The 26,295-nt window shown below is 45.8% G+C and overlaps 1 protein-coding gene across 1 annotated transcript in view; it reads right to left on the bottom strand.

Moving 5' to 3' along the window:
- fmnl3 (formin-like 3) overlaps positions 1-26,185 on the bottom strand; it is a 54,544-nt gene extending 28,359 nt beyond the window's left edge. The window contains exons 1-2 of the mRNA XM_084333899.1: positions 25,661-26,185; positions 319-402 (exon numbers count right to left, since the gene is read on the bottom strand). Of these exons, the coding sequence (XP_084190025.1) occupies positions 319-402; positions 25,661-25,774 (198 nt within the window). The 5' untranslated portion in view covers positions 25,775-26,185. The remainder of the gene's footprint in view (positions 1-318; positions 403-25,660) is intronic.
- Between the last annotated feature and the right edge of the window lie 110 nt (positions 26,186-26,295).

Raw genomic sequence — 26,295 nt, 5'->3', positions numbered from 1 at the left:
AGTGCAGTGTAGTAGTAATATATGAGTGGAGTAGTAATATATGAGTGCAGTAGTAATATATGAGTGCAGGACAGATGTAGTAGTAATATATGAGTGCAGTAGTAATATATGAGTGCAGGACAGATGTAGTAGTAATATATGAGTGTAGTAGTAATATATGAGTGCAGTAGTAATATATGAGTGCAGTAGTAATATATGAGTGCAGGACAGGTGTAGTAGTAATATATGAGTGCAGTGTAGTTGTAATATATGAGTGCAGTGTAGTTGTAATATATGAGTGCAGTGTAGTAGTAATAGATATGATATAATCAGATGTACCTGGTCACAAATGAGGTCCCACTTCTTCTCGTTGTCATACTGTCTGAGAAGCCTGGCTTTGTCCGGAGGAAGGTTCATGGAACTCTGAAAGAACAAAAAAAAAAAAAAAATTACTTTTATTCAGTAACAATTGTCTTCATTAATGTGTTCATCGATCTATTTATAGGAATGGTGATTGGTGACACACACTTTGTGTCAGTGAACTGGGTGCCCTTGACTCTAGTGGTGCAGCACAGTCTCTCACCAAACCACACTGACATTGTGACCTCACTTCCTGTGTTGACCGTGAACATCCTGTCGCATGAGATCAGTGCTCGAACTTCTGAAAACGTTTAGGGCAACACCGAACGTTTGAAAACGCGCCAGCCGCTATCGCAGGTAATTAATTACGGGACCTATCATCTATCCAGCCATAAAACCCCTAAGCACCACGCACATGCTCAGGCAGCCCGTTTACTCTAGCTCAAATTAAGCTCTAAATGCCCTAATTTGTTGTTTGAGACCAACCCGCCGAAGCCCTTTATGTCTTCACGAGCACTGTAAAGGTAAACAGAAACTATACGGCACAGGTTCTGGGGTCATCGTGACGTCCTAGAATGACCCACGCGCTCGTAAAACACGGGGGTCAGCGTGGAAAATCTTAAAATCGAGGAAGTGCAACAATATGAGGCAGCTCGCAACCTCTTGAAACCAAGCGCCTCAGCGTTCCTCTTTGAAGAGACATGGAAGGATTGTTTGCACAGAAGAACCCCCGCTTTTCCCCCCAGCAGCAGCACAGTGCCCCCTGAGTGAGCCTGGCCGCAAACTGCCTTGACTTTTAACCTCCCCCCGCTATAAGTCAGCCGCCCTCTCTACATCCCACGCCGGCCTTTAACACATCGTAGCCTGGCCATGCTGCTCCTGTGGGCATTTGGCCATCCGCGGTACCAGCGTGCGGTTGATGAATGGTACAGACCATATACATTTTCCTACGGTGCTGCTCACTCTCAACGACTCATAGAGGTGGAATATAACGGGTGTGGTTTTTTTGTGTGTGTGTTTTCCACATTGGGACCGGTAGTAGCTCTCTCTCCCTCCATCAACACATGGTGAATCATGCTGAATGGAGGAACGACAGTGAAAATGCTTCTTTGTGCAGAGGTTGTTTGGGTGGCTGAGACTGACTCATTGTGTCTGAGAAGACAGATGCGTAAAGTTGGCACTCCTATACACACACACAATCTAAAAGCGGCCTAATGATTTTACATCCCATAAATACTGCACTCACTGGCATTGTTAGAAACCACATGCACAGGACCGGAACAGCAGCCATAAACACAAAGTGCTTTGGAACTCGACAACAAGCCCCTTTAGAGATGTGGCAAAATATACAACAACAAAGGGCCTGAGAAAGTGATCTGATGGCTCTTCTCCGTTGACCAGGTAATCCTACCGTGTCTGGCTCAAGAAATTCGGATCAAACTGTCAAACTATAGGTGTTGCAGATCAAATATTAATTAAGATCCAGCAAGTGCATATCCCATTTCTCACCTAAAATGTTATTTTAAAAACATATTTTAGTTGAACCCTTTAGGTGTACTGTGCTAGTTAATGTTACCCTCTCTGCTGTTGTGGTATTTAAAAAAGAAACGGTGGTTGGTGCCATTGTCGATGAACATGAACATGGGATGACATTTTTTCCATTGACCAGTCAATGGTCTGCCGCCTGCAGTATCATCGCAGCACGGAGAGTACCTTTGGTAGCGACCCCAGAGCAGCAGCTAGAATCAGCATGGGTACCGCGGCCCGGCACGCTTTATGTGGAGAAAGCAGAACAAAGCAGGATTCTGGCACGGCAAGGCAGTGGAGAAGCGCCATGAGGCTCTGACTGTTGTGGAGAGCAGCGACCAACTGTTACATTAAAGCTCTTGGACATGATTCGCCGTCCAAAACCCACACAGCACAGCAGAGGGGAAAAGAGACGCCATGCGTTCCAGATGTCCAGAATTACAGGAGGAATGCGTCCTGTTTATAATGGTAACAAATTGCTATAAATTCTCCCTGGCTTGCTCTCTCGTTCACTCTCTTTCACTCTCTCTCTCTTCATCTATCTCCTCCCCTCTTTCCTCTCCTGGGGGAGATTTTACCTACTACAAAGTCTCTCTTTCCACTTTGGAAGGTCACATTTGGAGGGGTGTTGAGGTGTAACATCTCTGCCTTTCTGTCCCCCCATCTGTCTCTTGGCGTCAGTTACACTGCCTGATGTTTTCGTTTCGTTTTCAAGATGAGTTTCGTAGTGTTGTCAAAAATATCGAAGTATCGATACATATCGATACTGAATATTTAAAACGGCTTCGATACTCATTTCCCGAAATACCGATACTTTCTGCAGTATCGGTACCAGCTGACGAGTGTTCTACAGCAAGTTGTTGACACGCTTTTCAGAGCACGCTTGCCCCTCCGCCTCCTCCGAGTCCAGCCCTCCCCCTCACAGAGCCGTCTTCAGACATTTTAGCTGAAGATGGCAAATGCAGAGCCTCCGCAACTTGTGCTTGTGGATAAAGAAAACAGCAGAAGTGCTGTTTGGAGGTACTTCGGGTTTGAAGTAAACAACGAAGGACAAGCTAAAAATGCCCCAATGCTATTTGCAAGCAGTGTTACAGAGCAGTGCCAGCGCGGATCTCCATAAAGAAATGAAAGAGGTTCGTGACAGCTGCTCTTTCAACGTCACTGTGACTGAAGCATTAAACCATTAACTCTAGTTTAATACATGATACGTTGTCTACTGATGGCGCATAATATCAACAGCTGATTCGTTGTAACGTTACAGCTATCAGCTAACGTTAGCTACTGCTAGCCGTTAGCTCCGTTAGCTTAGCTCGCCACCTTTTATAATGACTGCATGGAAACGGAGTAACGTTAACGTTTAAACGTTATGTCGAGGTCATACAATACTACAGTCGACATAAGGTTAACGTTACCCCGTTTCCATGAAGTGTTTAAATAGCAGCAATCTTGTTGAAAATGTAACGTTACTAAAATGCTCCGAGCATAGCCTCTCTCTCTCTCTCTCTCTCTCTCTCTCTCTCTCTCTCTCTCTCTCTCTCTCTCGTTATCTTTAAATAAAAATCGAAACTGTTACTAACTGTAATACAAACAGTTCAGTTTGTCAGGTACATGCTCATGCAACACAGATTACAGTGTTTACATCTGTCTGCTTGAGAAAATACCATGTTCTGCATTTGCAATAAAAATGATTGAAGTGAGTTGAAACAGTTATTTTTAAATGTGTGATCTAAAGATAAACAAAGGGTTTTAAAAGTGTTATATTTATCTTCTCTTATAGTACCAGAGAGAAGCTGAGGAGAATCAACCAGCAACAAAAGCTAAATTTGTTTAAAAAAAATATATATATATATATATTTTTTTGGTATCGAAATGGTATCGAAGTATCGATACTTTTCAAGGTATCGTATCGAAGTCGAAATTCCAGTATCGTGACAACACTAGAGTTTCGCTTTCCAGGTCGCAACGTAGTGGCAGCCAAGTTAGACATTTCTTTGCAACCTGAGCACTTTAGTTTTGCCTCCTGAGCACAGTGATGTAGTACAATGCCAAAGCAGTAGGTGGCAGTAGGTGGCGAACATGAAGGCAAATTTCAACCAATCAGAACTTGAATGTGCCAATACACTTCCTGCAAAAAAAATCAACAAGCCGCCATTTTTAAATGCCTCCGTGAGCTATGTAGCCAATGTAGCACTTATTTTTCAGCAAAGAAGTGCAATAAAAGTGCAATAAACAAAACGGATACATTCACTGTGTGTTCTGCCTCTCATTTGTTGATGAAACAAAACTAACATCAACACAATTGACCACCAAGAGCGGATAGTTTAGTCTCACAAAAAGATCTCCGATATTGTTAGCTACATGTTAACGTGAATGGAATATGCCAGTATAACAGTATAGCATTGTGGCTAGCAGCTAACGTTAGCTGCTCACGTTAGTTAGCCAGCCAGCACCAAACTGATGATATCAGGAGCTATCAGTAGCTAGATAACATTAGACAACGCCTCGTGTAGGGCTGGGCGATATAACGATAACGATAAATATCGCGATATATTTTAATAATCGATATAGAATATCGAAATAAATAAAAAAATAAAAAAATCGTTTTTTTTTTTTTTTTTTTTTTTTTTACCTGCAACAGGGCAGTTTTAAAACCAGAGACAGTGGACAGACTTGTCTTTCTTGCCTGCAACTTAAAGTAATGGCTTTGCTTGTCCAAATGACAATACTGACCAAATTCAGATTTCTTTTTCTCTTGTCCATTTATTTTGTTTGCTTTCTAATTTAAAATACATTTTGAAACCGTCTGTACACAGTAGGCTATGTGTGCTAGCAGAACTAGACTCCAGTCACAAGTCACAGTGCACATGTGCGGTGGTTTGTCCACCAAAAAAGTGCCAAAAGATCGAAAATAAACTAGCAGAGCCAGAACTGTTAACTCCTCTGGAGCCACAGCCAGCAGAGAAGCCGGTTTACTTTAGCTTTTAAACCAGCTGCAGCCTGAGAACTGGAGTGTGAGGGGATGTAACACTAAAGATGGCGGCAATGACAAAGAATTGCTGCAAAATAAACATACATCTGTTGTTAAAAAAAAAAAAAATGTTTTTTTTTTTTTTTTTTTTTATATACTTATAACAATTCGATAATTATCGATATCGAGAAATAAAATAAAATTATCATATCGTTATCGCGATATGATTTTTTTCCATATCGCCCAGCCCTAGCCTCGTGTATTAAACAAAGGTGAATAGATGACTGGGCCATTTTGTTTAATGCTTGTTAAGATTGAAAGAGGAGCTCTGAGCTAACAGGGTCTGATAGCTAACGTTAGCTCACGTTAGCCAGCTGCTCATGCAATCGTTAATGCTAGCAGAATGAATGGATGTAAACTTTATTTAACATATTGCATAATGGGTACAATACAATACAGCTCAATACAAACAATTGTTAAGGGAATGCAGACTGTTGTAGCTTGGACTGGGGTCCTTATAACAATAACTTGACAACACATGGTAGCTGCAGCTATTTGGGACAGCTCTGTCGTCACCGGACGTTGGTGAGGGCACGCAGATTACACGACACGTTGTCTGCGATTTTTGGCGAGTAAAACACCTTTTCAGCGTTCCCGCTAGGGCAACGCGTTTTCCTGCCAAAACGGCATTTCTATTTAACAGGGACAGCAAACGTATTCATTCAGCAACAAAACAAAAACAAAAACACCTAGTCTAACCATGGCCCACTACGGCTGAGGAGCCGGGAAAAACAAACATCTGATTTTTATTTATTTTTATTTGTACATTAAAAAAAAATCTGTGACAATAAAATTATCTGAATCGGAATCTCCCTTTCTCTCGTGGGAAAGTTATTATTTTTTTATTTTTTTTAAATATTTTACTTATCAGGTCAATAACAAATAAAGTAGAGCAGTAGTGCAACAACTTTTGCAGCGCTGGTGAGAGAAAAAGAGACACATTTAGATTGATTGCCCAGCAGCCAAACAACACTGTGTAGACATATTTATAGTGTTGTAATTAGCATGAGTACAACCAATTCTCATAAGTGGGTATTCTTCAAAGTCTGGCTTATATGACATAAGCTTGGCTCTGATATGAACACAGTGTTACACACACACACACACACACACACACACACACACACACACACACACACACACACACATACACACTAATGATACATGAGATGAAGTCGTGATATCTACTCCAGCATCTGTCCAGGCCCCCAGAGTGGCCCAGTCTCCCTTTTGTTTGGCTGGCCAGCCATGCATATTAAGGAAGAGCCTTGGGGCACAAAACTGGCACAAAACAAGCAGCGCACACTTTTTCACTAATTCAATCCTGAGGCGAATAACACGGCCGCAGTCCAGACAGAGACGCATATGTAAGCGTTCCTTCTCCAGAGTTATTAAAGTGGAAAGAACAAGGATCCTATCAAACACACAAAAAGCAACCCTATCTCCTTTCATTCTGGGGCGAGGAGGCAGGGTGTTTGGTGTTCACTACACACACCACGTAAAGAGGTTTCAATCATGAAAACATATAAATCAAAATTAAGGGATTAAAAACAACATCCATTGTTTCCATGGCAGACAGTTGAGTCAACGGGGAGAGTGCTGCCCTGCTACTGAAGAGTCATTCTAATGTCATAACGACATGATAGGAAAACAAACACTGAGAGTGTTAATAATGTTATTGTTCTGCCCGCTGACGGTTACTGCCTCAGGTACTGCACACATGGGTGTGACAATGTGACAGACACGTGTCCCGTAGTAAAAGCGTTAGAAACCAGGAAAGCTTGCTGACACTGAGAAACCTGAGAGAGTGTGTGTGTGTGTGTGTGTGTGTGGGTGGGGGTGGGGGGGGGGGGGGGGGGGGTACGGAGGTTTCTCCTGCCTTAACCCTTTCACTACCACACTACCAAAGGGTCCGTTAACCCTTTCACTGCAACAATAGAGGGTTAACCATTTCACTGCCACACGGCAAAGGGTTACCCCTTTCACTACCACACGACAGAAGGTTAACCCTTTCACTACCACACTACAGACGGTTACCACACTACAGTGTGGTAGTGAAAGGGTTATAACGTTCTGTCGTATGGTAGTGAAAGGGTTAAGGCAACAGAGAGAGTAAGGAGGTTTATCCTGCCGTAAGGCATGTAAGGAGGTTTCTCCTGCCTTAAGGCAACAGGGAGAGTGAGGAGGACGTTTCCTTTCTGGCCAGATTTGGGTAATTTGAGCCAAGTAACCCAATTTAGCTAATTGCATTTCACTTTCTCCTCGAATGATACAATCTTGAACTTCCTGTGTTTCCAAAGGAAGCTAAGAGGTAGTCGCTTCATGAGTTGAAAGGAAAAAAGGTAGCCTGACAGAGTTTAGGACCTATTTGGTCATTTTAGAAGCGGTACAATATTACAGATACGGCAAAATGATATGTTTGTTGCTCTGTGCCTGTTGCGTTGCTGTACTCCCATGCCCACGCAATCTCTCCTCTGCGCTGCCTTCCTTGTTTGACCTGAGATCAGTTTGACAAAGGATTCAATGTGGACCTTTGTTTTGACATTTGAGCTATTTTTCTTTCCACCAATAGAAAATGGTTCAACAATGGCTGGTGGGCAGGGTCAACATGTGCCCCATGGTGCTGTGAGGCACACAGCAAGGGGCTAGAGAACACAGCCCCAATACACCGTCCAACAAGACCGACTGGTCCTGTTACCATCGGCTATCTTCTCAATCGCCGTATCTCCATTGTTAGCCAAGAGACACAGAAGGATTACTCCACAGATGATGTCCAAATCGTTCCCCTGTTTCCCCCCCCCCCCCCCTCTCTCTCTCTCTATCTCTCACTCACTCAATCGAACAGTCAGACAAAAGGACTTTGGATGGAGTTAATGAATGGGAGAAACACGAGTGCAATGGAATAATTAACAAGGGTGTTATTAAAGAACCGGAGCCAACAAGAGAGAAATAAGACATTTTAAACACACGTAGGAAGAAGTTAGGCGTTTGGAGAGACAAAAGGATCTTTCTGGGGGGGGGGGGGGGGTTGAAGGGTGTCGGGTTTCCGGATGAGGAGGCACGGAGAGCCACCAGAGAGCCCTCATCAGTGAGGAGCGGAGAGCTCTTGTGTCACCCAATACACACAGTCCTCCACAACCACAGAGGAACGACAGACAGCCTCCGTCAGTCACTCAGACAACAGAAGCGACTCAACCCGTCCTGCTCCACAAACGCCAGCTTCAGGTCTGCGCCGCCGTGCCGATTTCCAATTAGGCTCAGGTTGAGTTTTATGGCCCGTGGCCGCCGACCAGAAGCTCCCGAAACTAAAAGGCACTGAGAACATGTCCACACTAACATGTCCACGCATGCGCAAACTCAGCCGAACATCACCAACCACCGTCAACAGTCAACAGGCTTTTACAGCTAAATGTACTTTTTCTGAAAACCCAAGTAGTAGCCAAGCATACTGTTCCATAGCATACCCCTTCAGTTGATCATGACAAATCCTCTCTTACCTTGATGATTAAAAAGCCTCCATAATTTAGCCAGCTAGCGTTGATGCTATCCAATGCTAACAACATTAGCTAAATGCTAACCAACTGAGGTAAACGTTAAATACAGACAACGTTTGCTACAATTACAGTGGTATCCTGAGGTAACGTTAAATACAGACAACGTTTGCTAGTCGAAAGGACTGGACACACACACGGACAAGTTAAACATCAATCAATTAATTTATTACAACACAGGTAGTTCTAGCTGCCTCCGACCGCACCACCGGGCTATTCCTGTCGATTAAAATCCACAGCTCTTCCTCCTCCTCATCACCGGCTGCCTGTAAAGCTGCACTCGCGCCGCGGTGTGTGTGTGTGTGTGTGTGTGTGTGTCTCCTATCCGTTGAAAACTAGCGTCGGCTCAAAACAAAAGCACAGAACCGGACACACAAGTTATCGAAAACAACACTTCCGGTCGGTTTTCAAAATAAAAGAGCGAAAAACAGGAAAGACATTTATTTTGTAAATTTGTGGCACGCACTTATTATCTTGAGACGTTTTCGTTTTTACGGAAACCTTTTTTTTAAAATGACAACGAAACGAAAATGAAAAAGACCAAAATCGTTTTAGTGTGGACATGGCCTGAGAGACAAATGGAGGAGTGACAGGATGTCTGCTCTTTCCCACAGTTCAACACCTCCAGCAGGATAAGACAGGACGCGGTACAGGACGCGTTGCACACCGAACCATACTGGCACATTACTCATTCGACTTGACGCCGTTATCTGCCGAGTTTCCTCAGATAAGCCCCGTTTTGGACTAAAATAAGACTAGGAAAAACACCAGCGTCTGTGTATTTCTGGAGACTCTCTCTCTCTCTCTGCCGTGCCGAGTCACCCCCTCGGCCAGGTCACTTCCAGGGGGTCTGGGGGTTACAGCAGCACTTTATCTCTGTGGTTATATTCTGAGACACCGTGTCCAATAAAGTGCAGGTCAGGAAAGAAAGTGTTTTTGTGTCTAAAAAGCCAAATAAATCTGCGAGAGGCACAGCGTGCTTCCCCTCGTAAGTAGCTTGCTAGGCAAATATAGCGGGAGGAATTCTCTCTTTTTTGTGCTCCGTCCAAAAGCGGAGTTGCTACACAAACAAAGGCCATCTGCTTTGGGGGAGTCTTTCTTCAGTTCAGCGTACTGTACTATGCCTGTAGGGCGACGAGTGATAAAAGTGATAGTGTCTCTACTGTACTTCACCCCTGGCTCTACCGCTCGACGCTCTCTCCACGGAGCCCAGACGTAGTTGTCATCGACTGGACTCAACACGGGAGCAGGAGAGGAGTGGGTGGGTGAGGAGCTCCTATTATTCAGCGGATGGACAAAGCATGTGGCTGTCCAGACACAGATTCCCAGACGAGGCCCCCTCACCCCGTGACCGTGTCTGGCTGCGCAGCTCTGATTGTCTTCCTCATCAGAGTGGGGTCCGGGATGACGAGACCCACAAGGCACAGCTCAGCTGGACGCACTCCCGCCAACGTATTAGTCAAGGGGGGGGGGGTCACCGGTCACAGCGTCAATCCAGGATCGTAACGCAAATGAGCTTCCACGCTTCCACAGCTGAGATCACAAAACCTGAAGGCTCATAATATTGAATGTATATTTACTATAAGTAGGGCGATGATATGTAGTCTCTCTACCCTGTAAGATGTCCTGCCTCTACACATCAATGAAGCCCAGGCGAATTCCTGTCGATTTATTGTACTTGGCCAAAGAAATTGTCTCTGATTTCAAATACATATTTACAAGTTAATGCACACACAAAAAGGATGTGGTTCTCCGTTCCGACTTTGAGCTTCTGTTTCAAAGCAGCCGGGTCTATATGAAATAACAGACGCACTCCAGAAAACACTTTTGAAATCAATCCACTCTGGAAAATATAACCTTAGGGGGGCGTCCAGTCAGTCGGAGTAGAAGGGGAGATAGGTCCAGCAGCACTTTAATGAACGATATTGTCTGGGGAGGATGGAAAAAGGCAGGCTGTTCGCTGATCCCTGTCAGAAAGGGTATCCGAGAAGGAAGCAAAGAAAGCAACATAAATATGGCCAACTGTGTTTCCTTTAGGTATTGTTTGACTGTTTGATTGTTTGACATCGTGGGGACCTTGCAAGTTTATGTTTGTGAGGCAGAGCGATTCCTACGCTAGAGTAGAGTAGGGCTCCTCGATTATGGCAAAAATCATAATTGCCATTATTTTGATTGATATTGAAATTGAACGATTATTAAACACAATTATTTGAGAATGTCATATGACGATGACTGAACAATAATAGTTTTATTTATTTATTTAATAATCAACTTCAGGAAGCACTGCAGAGGGTGGTGAGAACCGCCCAACACATCACCGGTAGGCTACATCACTCCCCACAAACGGTGTCTGAGGAAGCGCCTCCGGGAGACGCTACGGGAACCTCCGCTCCAAGTCAAGCAGACTTAGGAACAGCTTCTTTCCCTCAGCCATCATCTCCCTTACACCTCCGCTCCAAGTCAAGCAGACCCAGGAACAGCTTCTTTCCTTCAGCAGTCATCTCCCTTATACCTCCGCTCCAAGTCAAGCAGACCCAGGAACAGCTTCTTTCCCTCAGCTGTCATCTCCCCCCCCCCCCCCCCCCCCCCCCCCAATACCATATAAACTCTGAACTCCATTGCCTATACCCTAGGGCCTAGGCTCTGCTACCCATACTGTACGAACTTTGAACTCTTTCACTGTCTACAACTGCCCTACACTGTCTGTAATCATAACTACCTACTTCATACTATAGTCTACCCATATAAGTCTGTATGATACCATGTACAATAGTGCTGTATAATAGTAATAACCTTCATATAACCCATACAACTCTCTCTCTCTCTTTCTCTCTCTCTATATATATATAACACATCTGTCTGTACAGTGTACATAGATAGTAGTAGTAGTAGTAGTAGTAGTACTGGATATAAACCTTTTTACATATCTGTAGATACTATATAAATATCTGTACATATCCCTGTACGTACTGCCGGCCAGTACGATTTACTACCATAGTGTCTTTATACCTGTATCACTGTACATATTAGACTACAACTCTGTACATACATCTGATTAGCACTACACTCAGTAGTACTCATTTCAGTCATTTGTATATTTTGTACCCAATGTAATCACCTGTACATTGTATTGCTGTTGCACTTTACTGCAACATTTGAACTCTGGTTGGATGCCAAACCTCTGTTCGTTGTACTGTACTATCACCGTATATTAATGATAATAAATCAGAGCCAGAACAAACCGGCTCAGAGACAGTTTCTTCCCCAGAGCCATCACCACCTTGAACTCTAATATGCACCAATAACTCCCCCCTCCCCCCTACTCCCACACTGTGCAACATCCTACCCTTCAACAGTGCAATACCCACCCACTACCGTCTGACACTGTGATTGTTATTTTGTATATTGCACAGTATTGTAATTTTTTTTATTGTATAGTATTTTATGTTTCTCTTTTATAACTTTTTTATATTTTATATTTGCTTCCACTAATGCACCTTAAAGGAACACTCCAACATTTTGGGAAATTTGCTTATTTAACATCTTCCCTGGAGTTAGACAAGAAGATACATACCTTTGTCGTCTCTGTGCGTGCACTAGGCATCGGGAACGCCTGCACCGTTAGCCTAGCTTAGCGTCATTCACTGGAAGTAGGTTACACATTTAGCCTAGTTCCCAACAGTCCCAACAGTAATTTATTAATTTATAAATATTTATTTAACAGTCATTTATCGATTAGGGTGAAGTCCAGCAGGATCCACCAGAAGTCTAGAAAGTAGAAAGTAGCACTGGTGACGTGAAATCACTGCGCCCAGACAGCAGTGGTTCGGCAAAAAATAGTTCCGAGTATATCTGCTTAGAAAACGGAAATGTCTAATTCAATTATTTTTTATTTCTCCACGTGGTAAATACACAGGTCACAACATGTTTACAGGAACGTTTTGTATTTCGATTGTATTTGGAGTGTATTTCGTGACTGTTGGGAACTAGGCTAAATGTGTAACCTACTTCCAGTGAATGACGCTAAGCTAGGCTAACGGTGCAGGCGTTCCCGATGCCTAGTGCAGGCACAGAGATGACAATGGTATCATGTATCTTCTTGTCTAACTCCAGGGAAGATGTTAAATAAGCTAATTTCCCAAATTGTTGGAGTGTTCCTTTAAGTTTGAGTCCCAAATCTCATTGTATGCAAATATGATGACAATAAAGTACAATCCAATCCAATCCAATCCAAATACGAATCTAATGTGATCTAATCATCGCTTTATCTCAATTGTCTTGTCTTTGCGATCGTGGGATAAAAATCATGATTGAAATTGAAAAACTGGATGAATGGGCCGGCCCTGCAGTAGAGTAGAGGTGACTGGACGTGGTTCAAGATAAACGTCTGGGTGGAATAAAAAAGAAGGGAGAAAAAAAAGAGGGGGGAAAATGAAAAAAGGAGGGGGGAGTAACTGAGAATAGAACACATGCCCTCCGCGGGGCTGGGAAGGGCGGGGGTTCAGTCAGATCAACCTCCTAGTCCTACTGTATATCCCTCTGCCAGATGCATCATCTAGAGACGTACACGGCGGGGCTCCTGGAGGCATGACATCATCACACTGTAAACACGGTGGAGAGACAATGTCAGTGAATCAGAGCCCGTGCCTCTCTCTCTCTCTCTCTCCGACCCTGACGGCGTCTAAAGATAAGCTTACTACGCTGCCTGGCCCCCCGGCTGTTACCCGTTACTGTAACATCACCGTCAGCAGCTCTATTGTTGGTCCTTTCTCCCGTTCCTTGGTAGAGGAGGACAATGAGAGGAGACGGGACAGGAACCTCGGCTGTCGTCCTGGCCGTCATGTGGCTGCGGGGGACTTCCTGAGCTCTTCAGGAAATCAAAAACCTGCCCTGCGTAATGTCTTTTCTGTTCCAGTGTGTTACGTGTGTGTGTGTGTGTGTGATTGTGTGTATGTATTATGCATGCGTATATGTGTGTGCACGTCCAGTATCCATTCAAGCATGTGTTGTGTGTGCTTGTGTGTATGTTTGTATTATGCATGTGTGTGTGTGTCTGTGTGTCTGTGTGTGTGTCTGCACGCCCAGTGTCCATTCAAGCATGTGTGTGTGTGTGTGTGTGTGTGTGTGTGTGTGTGTGTGTGTGTGTGTGTGTGTGTGTGTGTGTGTGTGTGTGTGTGTGCACGTCCAGTGTCCTTTCAAGCATGTGTGTGTGTGCTTGTATGTTGGTGTTTTTCCAGCTCCCAGGTAAGACCGAGTGGAGTGTGAGAAAACATCGGGCCCCTTTCTATGAGCCGACATCTGATCTGCCTGCCAGTCTTTTACCAGGTAACCTGAACCAGGCAATCACAACAAAGCAGTGGGTCCTCCACAAAGAGGTCGGAGGACTGGGGAGAGGAGAGGGGAGGCAAGGAGTGGAGAGGACTAGGGAGGAGAGTAGAGGAGCGGAGATGGGGAGGAGAGGAGAGGAGCGGAGCGGACTGAGGAGGAGAGGAGAGGAGTGGAGAGGACTAGGGAGGAGAGTAGAGGAGCGGAGATGGGGAGGAGAGGAGAGGAGCGGAGCGGACTGAGGAGGAGAGGAAAGGAGCGGAGCGGACTGAGGAGAGGAGTGGAGAGGACTGAGGAGGAGAGGAGAGGACTGAAGAGGAGAGGAGATGAGTGGAGAGGACTGGGGAGGAGAGGAGAGGACTGAAGAGGAGAGGAGATGAGCGGAGAGGACTGGGGAGGAGAGGAGAGGACTGAAGAGGAGAGGAGATGAGCGGAGAGGACTGGGGAGGAGAGGAGCGGAGAGGAGAGGAGAGGAGAGGAGCGGAGAGGACTGGGGAGGAGAGGAGCGGAGAGGAGAGGAGAGGAGCGGAGAGGACTGGGGAGGAGAGGAGAGGAGAGGACTGGGGAGGAGAGGAGATGAGCGGAGAGGACTGGGGAGGAGAGGAGCGGAGAGGACTGGGGAGGAGAGGAGAGGAGAGGACTGAGGAGGAGAGGACTGAGGAGGAGAGGAGAGAACTGAGGAGGAGAGGAGCGGAGATGACTGGGGAGGAGAGGAGCGGAGATGACTGGGGAGGAGAAGAGCGGAGAGGAGATGACTGAGGAGGAGAGGAGAGGAGATGACTGGGGAGGAGAAGAGCGGAGAGGAGATGACTGAGGAGGAGAGGAGAGGAGATGACTGGGGAGGAGAAGAGCGGAGAGGAGATGACTGAGGAGGAGAGGAGAGGAGATGACTGGGGAGGAGAAGAGCGGAGAGGACTGGGGAGGAGAGGAGCGGAGAGGACTGAGGAGGAGAGGAGAGGACTGGGGAGGAGAGGAGCGGAGAGGACTGGGGAGGAGAGGAGCGGACTGAGGAGGAGAGGAGCGGACTGAGGAGGAGCGGAGAGGACTGGGGACTGGGGAGGAGAGGAGCGGACTGAGGAGGAGGAACGGAGAGGAACGGAGAGGAGCGGAGAGGACTGGGGAGGAGAGGAGAGGAGCGGAGAGGACTGAGGAGGAGAGGAGCGGAGAGGACTGAGGAGGAGGAGAGGAGAGGACTGAGGAGGAGAGGACTGAGGAGGAGAGGAGAGGACTGGGGAGGAGAGGACTGAGGAGGAGAGGACTGGGGAGGAGAAGAGAGGACTGTGGAGGAGAGGAAAAGAGAGGGTAGGAGAGGAGAGGACTGGGGAGGAGAGGAGCAGAGAGATGAGAGGAGAAAATATTTGAGTAGAGGAGAGGAGAGGAGAGGAGAGGAGAGGAGAGGAGAGGAGAGGAGAGGAGAGGAGAGGAGAGGAGAGGAGGACTCCCCCCCAAACTGGCCCTCATACTGGTCCTTGTTTACAGAGCAAACACAGGTTACACAGGCTCAGTTACCACATCCAGGTATTAACATAACAGACACTAGTGAGTTGGCATATGCACTTAATTTACATGCAAAGCCTAAACCGACGGCCAAACCACATTCTTGACATGTGAAACCTAAAGCACGACAGTGTAAACATTCCAGTACACCAGTGGACCCAAACATAATACCTGATGTTGGCAACAATAGTCTTAAAAGTGACAGAAACTGTGGGAAATATATTCAGACACCACCATGAATTATCCTCTTTATAGTTTACTGAAACAATGGCTGACTTTAATGGTCGGCTGTAGATAACATTATGCAATGTCCCATAATGTCCCTCCACACACAAACAATCAACCCATGGTCGCCGCCATGAGGCCCACCCCCAAGTAGCGCTGAGGCACTTAATCAGGGAGTGTAAAATCCCCATGACAGCGTCTTGACGCGGCAGTTAGCAGCAACACACTATACAGCTGTGGTGTGAGAAGTTTCTGCAGCAATTTGTGCTCCACTCTACTCAGCCTGCAGTCTGTCTGTCACCCCACTGCTGGCCCAGAGCCCCACCACTCTCCCCTCTCGTCTGGTACTGAGACCCCCGGGCCCCACCCCACTGCTGGCCCAGAGCCCCACCACTCTCCCCTCTCGTCTGGTACTAAGACCCCCACCCCACTGCTGGCCCAGAGCCCCACCACTCTCCCCTCTCGTCTGGTACTGAGACCCCCGGGCCCCACCCCACTGCTGGCCCAGAGCCCCACCACTCTCCCCTCTCGTCTGGTACTAAGACCCCCGGGCTCCACCCCACTGCTGGCCCAGAGCCCCACCACTCTCCCCTCTCGTCTGGTACTGAGACCCCCACCCCACCACTCTCCCCTCTCCTCTGGTACTGAGACCCCCCCCACCCCACTGCTGGCCCAGAGCCCCACCACTCTCCCCTGGTACTGAGACCCCCACTCCACCACTCTCCCCTCTCCTCTGGTACTGAGACCCCCCCCACCCCACTGCTGGCCCAGAGCCCCACCACTCTCCCCTGGTACTGAGACCCCCACTCCACCACTCTCCCCTCTCCTCTGGTACTGAGACCCCCCCCACCCCACTGCTGGCCCAGAGCCCCACCACTCTCCCCTGGTACTGAGACCCCCACTCCACCACTCTCCCCTCTCCTCTGGTACTGAGACCCCCACCCCACCACTCTCCCCTCTCCTCTGGTACTGAGACCCCCACCCCACCACTCTCCCCTCTCCTCTGGTACTGAGACCCCCACCCCACCACTCTCATGGGCCCACTGCTAGTTAGGGGTGGGACGATACATCGATCCAGATCGATACATCGATGTAATTATCAACAATCGAATCGGATCGATGCGATGTAATAAGATCGATTCATATCGATACTCTTATTTTGAAAATCCTGTGGCGAGTCTCATATCTGCCCAAGAACAACAGCAGTAGCTCCGTGTGTGTAGATGTTACAGCATAGCATTCTCCCTTTCTGTGTGTGTGTGTGTGCGCGCGTCTTTGGAAAGACAAGATGAGGTCAGAGGAGTTTGATGTTTAAATGTTATTTAAACATAAACAATATAATACATAATAAATGTAGGCCTATACATGATCATGCAACATCAACAAATTGTTGTAGGAACGGTTTGGGAGAGGGAGGTTGTGAGTTTTGAGTTCCAAAAAATGTAGCTTAAAGTTTAAAGCTCAATATATAAAAACGTGGCACTTTACAGTGAACAGGAGGTCTATTTGTATTAAAAACAATAGATTGATTTTCCTTTAAATGTCTGGAAGAGCTCAAAAATACAAATGTCAAATGATATTTTCATTACCTTTTTTTTGTTGATCTAAATGTTACCGATTGTGTTAAATGGGCATATGATATCATCTCATATCGATCGCAGGCACCTGAATCTAATCGTATCGTATTGTATCGTGAGAGACTTTGTGATATCGGCAAATATCGTATCGTTGTCCAAAGAATCGATATCATATCGTATCATGATGAAACTGGTGATTCCCACCCCTACTGCTAGTGCTAGGCTACAATCTCTGAGCTAGTAAGTTAAGAGAAAAAAAATGTCCAGTAGTCCTTGCCTTGTGGCAGGCTACAAACGTGTCGCACACTTGAGTGCATTAATAGAAATGGACGTATTTTGGTAAAAGGGCCATATCTATTTAACTAATAGGCTACATGTTTCAATTTAGTTCGTTTTTTGTTGTCGTACCTTCCTATGAAGTGGCACCAGCGTTCGCTCGTACACACACACACACACACTCCTAACGACCACACTGAAGCAAATGGACATTCCACAGCCAGCTAAAGAGTCAATGACAGTTTAGCTTGATGTTGGTGTTGACGTACCCCCCCACCACAAACCCATTTGCTAATTTATTTATTTACCCAGCAGTCATTCTGGGACATAGGAGTGATGGAAGGGACTGATAGCCCAGAGTCACGCTGGGTTCAGTTGAGAGACAATCATCATCACAAGGCTTGTTGTGACCGAGGCAGGAGATAAAGTAGCTCATATCAAGAGTTGTGAAGGAGCCAGATGTGCCTCAAGCCTCCACACCATGTGAAACTTGAAAGTGGAACGTTTCACTCTTCAGGCTATAGCATGTCCCAGTCAGTGGTTCTCGACAGGTGTTTGATGTAAAAGTGTCCAAAACATAACAGACCTTAAAACTATTCTAAAAATCCCCACCTGGCAAAACACCCACTACAGAGTCCGACCATATTGTCCTGTAAATGCGTGGTTTTAAACAGGAAGTTCGGGAAGCGTGAACCGTAACAAAGCCGCGAGACGGGTTACGAGTGCATTATAAACAAGCGGCCACTACAATTGGTTATGAATCAGTGGCATTCATTCATTCCTGTGCGGCGAACATCCTGTTTGCTCCCCTCCGTGCGTCCACGCAGGGCCCAGGGAAGCCCCGGCCGACGGACGTGATTCACGTGGAATGCCAGGAATGCAGGTCCACGAACACCTAAATAACTCAGCCAGGCCTTCTGACTAATAGCCCGGTGAGTGCAGCGTTAAAGGCTGTGGCCGAAGACAAAATACAAACACATTTGAGTCTGTGGCTCTCTGTGGAAATACGTTGTTTTTTTTGGCCTTAAGAAAATACTTTCTGGGGGGCTTAGGGGCCGGTCAATGTTTGAGGGAGAAGATTACAACGGTTTGCAATAACGGGGAACAAACAAATAAACTAAAAGGAAAGAGAAAGACGAGATGAGTCAGAGGATGAGGAGGATTCACATGACGAGGGTCACCGGATCACCTTATAGGTCGAAAGTCTCCCTCTAATTCCCCATTATTGCTTCACCTTCTTCAGACGTCAAGTCTGACAAGGAAACCCCTGGCGTTCTGAAAACACACACACACACACACACACACACACACTAAAGCAGAGAAGACAGGCTGATACAGTAAGTAAGTGAGACAGGGGGGAGGAGGTTATGTAAGACAGGCCCGCTAAATAATTATATCACTGGTGTGTGTATAGCGGGACGGCGGAGGAGAGGTAGTGCTAAGCCATAATCCATTAGCCCTTTAAATGGATTTACAGCAGTTCCTCAGACCTTCAGCGTAGGGAGTAGTGATGTGCCAAACGGATCATTTCAGTGAGTGAGCGATTCGATACACGCTCACCGCAAAGAACCGATTCACGGAAGCGACTCACGGCTCACGGATCATTGACACTTCCGGAGGAAGTTGAGTAAGCCAAAATATGAAAAAAATTTGGCCGATGTTATACAATTACATACAATTATACATACAATTGTTAAGGGGATGCAGACCAGAGAAAGACTTTCGTCTTGTTTACATCAGGATCCCCCTGTTTACATCAGTAATCATCGGTAACATTTAGAATTGATTTCAAGGTCCTCCTCCTTATATACAAAGGATAAACATTGCGATCATCTACAATGTTAGATGAAAATCAGGGATGCAGCCTTTGCTAACTATGCACCAAAGTTATGGAACACACTACCTATGGACATTAGGGAAGCTAGATATCTTAATATTTTCAGAAATAAGCTAAAAACGTACCTCTTCACCATAGCCTTCTAATACACCCCGCTGACTGTTGATTGTACTGTAGCACTATTTTACTCTGGCCATTCTATTGCATAATTTTACTATCTATTCTACTATTCTATTATTGCACTGTATTATTGGTGTGCAAACCAGTCAACTTACAAAGGTGATGCTCCCAGTTAGCATGCCAAGTGATCAATTGCATATTTGCATCACGTTACGTTAGCATAGCCTATTCATAGACTACTGTTGTTTGACAAAAGACACTCATTAGCGCCACTCGACTCCTATACAACCAAATAAGTAGTATGCTATTCATTCAGTTGTCTGTGTCAATGTCTGTCTATTCATTCAGTTTATCATAGAAACGTGTCAGACTCTAGTTGAGCCCCCGATCGACGATATCCGTTGAGTTCATTGTGTGTGTCTGTTGTGCATGCCGGGGGGGGGGGGGGGGGGGGGTGAACCGACTCATTGCCAGACGTGAGCGATTCGACTCACGCTCACGGCAATGAATCGGCTCTTATGAACGAGTCGCTCATGACCGACCCATCACTAGTAGGGAGGAGAGCAGCAGCAGCACAAAAGGCACCAGGGGACGAGGCCCCCATCTTTAAAACAACACTGACTGACAGAGTCCCCATTGTATTGGGGAGGAAACTACCTCTCCAACCTAGAGCCTCTGGTGCAGCTGCATCAGAGCGGCAAACGCGGCCCCCACCACTGCCCGGGCAGACCGTGCACACGTGATCGCACGCACACAAACACACTGTATATACACACAAAGGCGGATGACTAACATATGCACTTTCTTCACAGATGAATGAATACACACGGCGCTGCGCACACAGAGTCGCTGGTGGGAATTAAACAACACTGATGTCACTGTCGTTTCGAGATTGGAGACCTCAGAGTGATGTCACCTCTCTCTATAAATCAGGACGAGTCGATTCGAACGAGGAGAAAGTTTACCAACATGTGGACCACAGGAGACGCGCGTCTGCCTGCCTGACTACTTCACTATGTCACTAGTAGGTCAGTTGACTGTCTGCCTTAATAGAATCAGCCGCCAAAGTTGATCTCGTGACAGATCCTCACACAACACGGCCTATGTTCTATGTGAACGGACACACATAGGCTATATCTGTTCAGTCATGCTCTTTAACTTGACCTTTGCTTTTCAAAATAACTAGCAGGAGAGAAGCACTAAAACGGGCCCATAAAGGCAACGGCGCAGATTGCAAACTATAGCCTGAGGGGTGGAGAGAGCCAGGTGGGCTGTCTGGTGCTGCTGACACGGTGCCTGCGCCGCCACTACTAAAACCAAGTTAGCTGTGTGTGCACTCAACTCCCATAATCCCCCACTCCGGCTGGGGCCTGGCGGTGGGTGAGCCAGATGTACACTCTCCCAGCTTGAGTCAGTGGCCTAACAAACAAACAAAGGCTTGTCCTCCCCCCCCCCCCCCCCCCCCCCCCCTCTTCACACTCAACGCCTCTTTAGAAAAGGGGTGTTAGTGGGTGGGGGGGTGCTAGCCAGATATGCTGGGCAGATACAGAAAATGCAACCACCACCCCCACAAACAAATTTAAATTATTTAGGTTTAATGTCCCGTAAACACCGCCACGCGGCTTGACTCCATTAGTTCCACTTGAGTGACGCCTATCAAACACTCTCAGACCCCGTCCAGGTTCCCTTTTTGGAAGTCCGTTTCTCAGGGCATGTTGATGTGGGAGCCGCTCTGTCAGCAGTCTCTGTCTCTGGATTTCACCCCAGGACCACAAACATACCCCTACCGCTTCTCCTATTTTTTTATTTACCATATAAATATCGCTGACGCTCACACCTCAACCGACGGGACTTTCCTTGAGCATAAACAAACCTCAGGCGAAAATGTTGCACGTCCACATCTATATATACAAATAAAGTTATTATTATATGATGCAACTCCCGTGTCGGAGTGAAAATGGACGCAGGGTTGAGCCAAGCAGAGTGGAGTCAGACAAATCTATTAGGACGGCTTCCAATGTAATCAAGTAGAGAAAACAATCACACGCCGCTCTCCCAAAAGCGGCTCTTAACTGTATGCTGTACGTTCGAGGGGGAAAAAAACTTGGTAAAGTCATTACAACCCAGTGAACAGTGGCAGCCAGCCAGTTCAAAGGGAATTTTCCCTCTCTTGAGTTCTGCTGTGGCCTGGGCCGAGACTAGACCACAGGAATCCAGTGGAGCGCGGAGTAGCGCAGGGGCACTTTGAAAGAAGAGCTCAGGCAACCGAGGCCTCCGCGCTACAGACCCGTTACACCTTTGAAAATGGCACTACCATCTTACATCTCTTTCATAAGGAGAAAGTCATATGGAGAGGGTTAGCTAACGAGCCAGAGACCCACTGTGGGAATGAGAAGGCGGGAAATGCAGACTGACTGAGTGAGTGAGTGAGTGGGTGGGTGAGTGAGTGAGTGAGTGAGTGAGTGAGTGAGTGAGTGAGTGAGTGAGTGAGTGAGTGAGTGAGTGAGAAGTTCCATTCCCATTTTAAAGCCTGTGAAGCTATGAGGCCTGAGTCCAGGGACAAGTCAAGGTTCCCAAAGACACAAAAGACGAGAGAAGGTTACGGAAAAAGCCAATCACCATATGGGGTCTATCTGTGCTCTTTGATGTTGACGGATATCAGTGTGTTTAGATATGGCCTGTGTAGATATCTGCCTATCTGTGAGGTCTAGATAGGCCAGTCTTGAGCTGTAGCTCAACTAATGGCATGTAATGGGTCGGCAGCAGCCTCCAGGAACACACCATTATTGTAAGGGACACTAACCACACCGGACCAATGCCTACAATGCAATTTCCTCTGTAAAAAAAAGAAAGAAAGGGCAGCTGCTTTCAACCACAGAAGACAGAAGCGGGGCTGTTTCTGTGGATGCTGGACAAGAGACGAGAGGAGATGCCTTTAGCACATGCTGCCGTTTAGACTTGACCCAGCCAGGGGTCTCTGCTCCCCCCCTCCCCTCGCCCATCTACAGTAGAGCGCTCCTGGTAAAGTCATTAGTCTGGGGATATTACTACACTGGCAACGACTGCACCCATGACATCACAATGGGCTGCTGCTGCCGTTCCAATGGGAATTCTGAAAGTTGTGTCGGGAGGAGAGAAGACAGTCCCACCAGGCAGACACAGACACACATCCACTTACACAAGCATTCCATCATGCACACACCGGAAACACAACATGGAGGTGGGGTTGGGCTAGAAAACGTATGGAAAATCTGCTTTATTTGTTCAGGCTTTCATATAAATGATGTCTCTGATAACAAACGTAGACGATTTACTTGATTAACACAGATAAATAACCGTCTCTAATCCCTCTGATTGTTTTTTTTCTCTGGAAGAGGAATGAACATAGTGACCTTTCAGTCAAAGCCAGAGAGCGAAGCCATGTCTCTCTCTCTCTTCCTGACAAAACTCAAGACAGAGGCTTTGATGTGGCTTTATCTTGCAACAAGAGGGAGGCAGCGCAGAGCAACGGACCATTGTCCGATAAGACCACTAAAATACACACTGTTGATCTTTCCCACAAAGCAAAGGAAATCTGGAGCTCCTGGAGGGGGTCGTAGATAGAACACGAAAAAGGCTGAAATGTTAAGTGGCTCTTAAACCGAAGTCACAATCCAATGCATGACTGGTCGTAATAACAGGGTTTGTGCTCGGGTTTCTCAGATTCAGAATCAGAAAGGTCTTTATTGCCAAGTAGTAGGCCTACACACACAAGGAATTTGATTTGGTAATTTGGTGCGACATTAACAGACAGACAAGCTAATACTGAAAAACTATTTCTAGCACTTCTTCATGGGAATCGTGATCCTAATAGTACCACGGAACAACTATATCTTCATCCAAATATGGCTTTTAACGGCCTCCCATTGACTCGTGCTGAGTTCCCTGTATGGGAGAAATGTGAAAAGTTATTATCATAGTGGCCGAGAAAAAGCAAAGCGCATAACTGTGATAATAGCTGAGACTTAGCACAGCAGTCAACAAGTGGGCCTTGAAGGGCTCCTTGCCGCGTTAGCCTCTTGATATGGCTTCGGTCCAGTCGCTGACAGCTCTGGCGCACAAATGATGATGGATTTATTCCAAAGTGTGCACTCCAGAAATACAGAGGGCTCCATGAAGTATTCATGAATTAGGCAATCTGACTTACATCACGCAGCTATGAAGATCCTGCCACATTGTTGCAAGCTACTGTAATTAAGGTCTAAAGTGACTAAAATGTAGGCTGGGTGTGGTTGTGTTGATCTCAGGAGTGGGAACTTAATCGTGTGTGGATGTGTAACATGAAATATACCTACACACAGTCATGGAAGCTTACTTTATCATTTGTGGTTACAAGCAGTTGAGAACTTGCTGATAACAGGCCATCTGCTTTATGAAGCACAGTGGAGTAGGTGCACATACAGTAAGATAAGAGAGGAAATCAGCATACACTTTATGCTACACTAGATTATATTGTTTTGCATAAATGCTATAATCACTCTGAAGGCTTAATAACAACCTTAGTAACCTTAATAACAAGAAAAGACTATCTAATAACTGTGTTCCAGTGGCCCAATAGTCTACAGTTGTATTAGTGATCAAAATCCACCAGGTTATGTCATTCAAAAACTCCCCAACATCTGTAATGTTACAATTGAAGATGCATACCAATAGAACAGGCTTTTGCATTACACTGACAGACAGAGTTAGTTACTTGACACATCTCTGTGTTGATGAATGTGAAAGGTGGGTGTTGACTGGGTGCTCAGTATTACAAAGCGCCCAGACAACTCCAGTCTGTGACACGGGATAGAAAAAGATGGTGAGCGCGCGGAGAGGGGGTGGAACTCTTTTACGATCTTTCGGGTGTGGGAGTTTTGGGGGAATTCAGAAAATGTTGTTTTCATAATTTGTCAGCCTGTAATGAAAGGACTTGTCATAAAACGTGAACAGGGAACTTTGTGATGTGTAAACACGAACGCTTAGACGTCTGTAAATGATCATTAAAAGTACTTCTATTCTATTCTTATTTCTCTGCAGATGTGCCTGCTCCTCCCCATGTGCAGACTTCAGCAGCATAATGTAGTCCAACGCTTAGTTAGATGACTTCAGCAGCCTATAATGTAGTCCAAAGCTTAGTTAGATGACTTCAGCAGCCTATAGTGTAGTCCAAAGCTTAGTTAGATGACTTCAGCAGCCTATAATGTAGTCCAAAGCTTAGTTAGATGACTTCAGCAGCCAATAGTGTAGTCCAAAGCTTAGTTAGATGACTTCAGCAGCATAATGTAGTCCAAGTTCCAACGCTTAGTTAGATGACTTCAGCAGCCTATAGTGTAGTGCAAAGCTTAGTTAGATGACTTCAGCAGCCTATAGTGTAGTCCAAAGCTTAGTTAGATGACTTCAGCAGCATAATGTAGTCCAAAGCTTAGTTAGATGACTTCAGCAGCCTATAGTGTAGTGCAAATCTTAGTTAGATGACTTCAGCAGCCTATAGTGTAGTCCAAAGCCTAGTTAGATGACTTCAGCAGCCTATAATGTAGTCCAAAGCTTAGTTAGATGACTTCAGCAGCCTATAGTGTAGTGCAAAGCTTAGTTAGATGACTTCAGTAGCCTATAGTGTAGTGCAAAGCCTAGTTAGATGACTTCAGCAGCCTATAGTGTAGTCCAAAGCTTAGTTAGATGACTTCAGCAGCCTATAGTGTAGTGCAAAGCTTAGTTAGATGACTTCAGCAGCATAATGTAGTCCAACGCTTAGTTAGATGACTTCAGCAGCCTATAGTGTAGTGCAAAGCCTAGTTAGATGACTTCAGCAGCCTATAGTGTAGTGCAAAGATTAGTTAGATGACTTCAGCAGCCTATAGTGTAGTGCAAAGCTTAGTTAGATGACTTGAGGAGAAACAAAAGAACTGCGGTTCAGGAGCAGCAGAAGGCAAATAACTGGTGGGTAGGGAAGCAGTAGTGTGTGTGTGTGTGTGGTGGTGGTGGGGGGGGTGGACACCACAGGTCGGTTCATTTAAAATCTCAGCGAGTCTATGAAAATAAAAAAACAAAGTCGAACGTATAATGATTTGCTCATAGCTCATTACACAAGATTAGCTCATAATTTGAACATAGAGCAAACCTTGTCAAAACGTGTTGATGAATAGACGTACGTCACTTTTTTTAAATCGTTTTATCGTTTATAGCAGGCCTAGTATAAAGCAGCCAGTTGTCTGTACAGGCCTGTGTGATAAATGAACACATGGTGTGTAGGGATAACAATGTAAAACACACTTAGAGTTGTTTGGTGTGATCCTCTGAAATAGTTCGAGCCATATTGCATGACAACCTGAGAACTTACCAACACTATTGCAAATCTCTCTTCCAACTCCATAGGGTCCGGCATGGGTACTTTCAATGGCATAATGTGATGCTTCATCTCCGACTGTCCGTCCACGCTTTCAATATTCCCCATCTTTCCAAAGGTAGCCTACTATATTATATCCTCAAATAAAGTTATTGACCTTCTTTCGGGGGTATTCCAAAGAACAAAAAAAGAATCTTCCAATAAATTCAATAGTCCATTACTCCAAATCGTCCAGTTGTGATCAGAGATTAAAAAAGCGTCATGTTACTCTCTCAAAATGTAGTATAGCCCACAGCTGTTTGCGCATCTAGGTTTAAAGGATCGGCAACTGTACGTTATCCCTACAACTTACTTTCAGAAGTAACGATGAGGGTATAATTGTTTTCTATTCCAAAGAATGGTCTCTGATTTGCCTGGCCAATCCATATCTCACTGTGAAATTTCCTTTCAAAAGATAACTTTCTAATCCTCATTTAACAGTTACTTAGTTGCCGCTGAACTTTCTTGGCTACGATGGGTTTCCATTCATTATTGTTGTATGATCCTGATTAAGCTCTCTTCGATGTTGCCTCCACTCAGAAGGCAGGCTCTCTTTGTCCCGCCCCATTGTTCGGAAAGAAAGCCACCCC

Source organism: Notolepis coatsorum, assembly GCF_963971535.1.
Source record: "Notolepis coatsorum genome assembly, chromosome: 17".
NCBI lineage: Eukaryota > Metazoa > Chordata > Actinopteri > Aulopiformes > Paralepididae > Notolepis > Notolepis coatsorum.
Note: the sequence above shows the minus strand (reverse complement) of the source record. Positions and strands in the feature narration are given on the sequence as shown.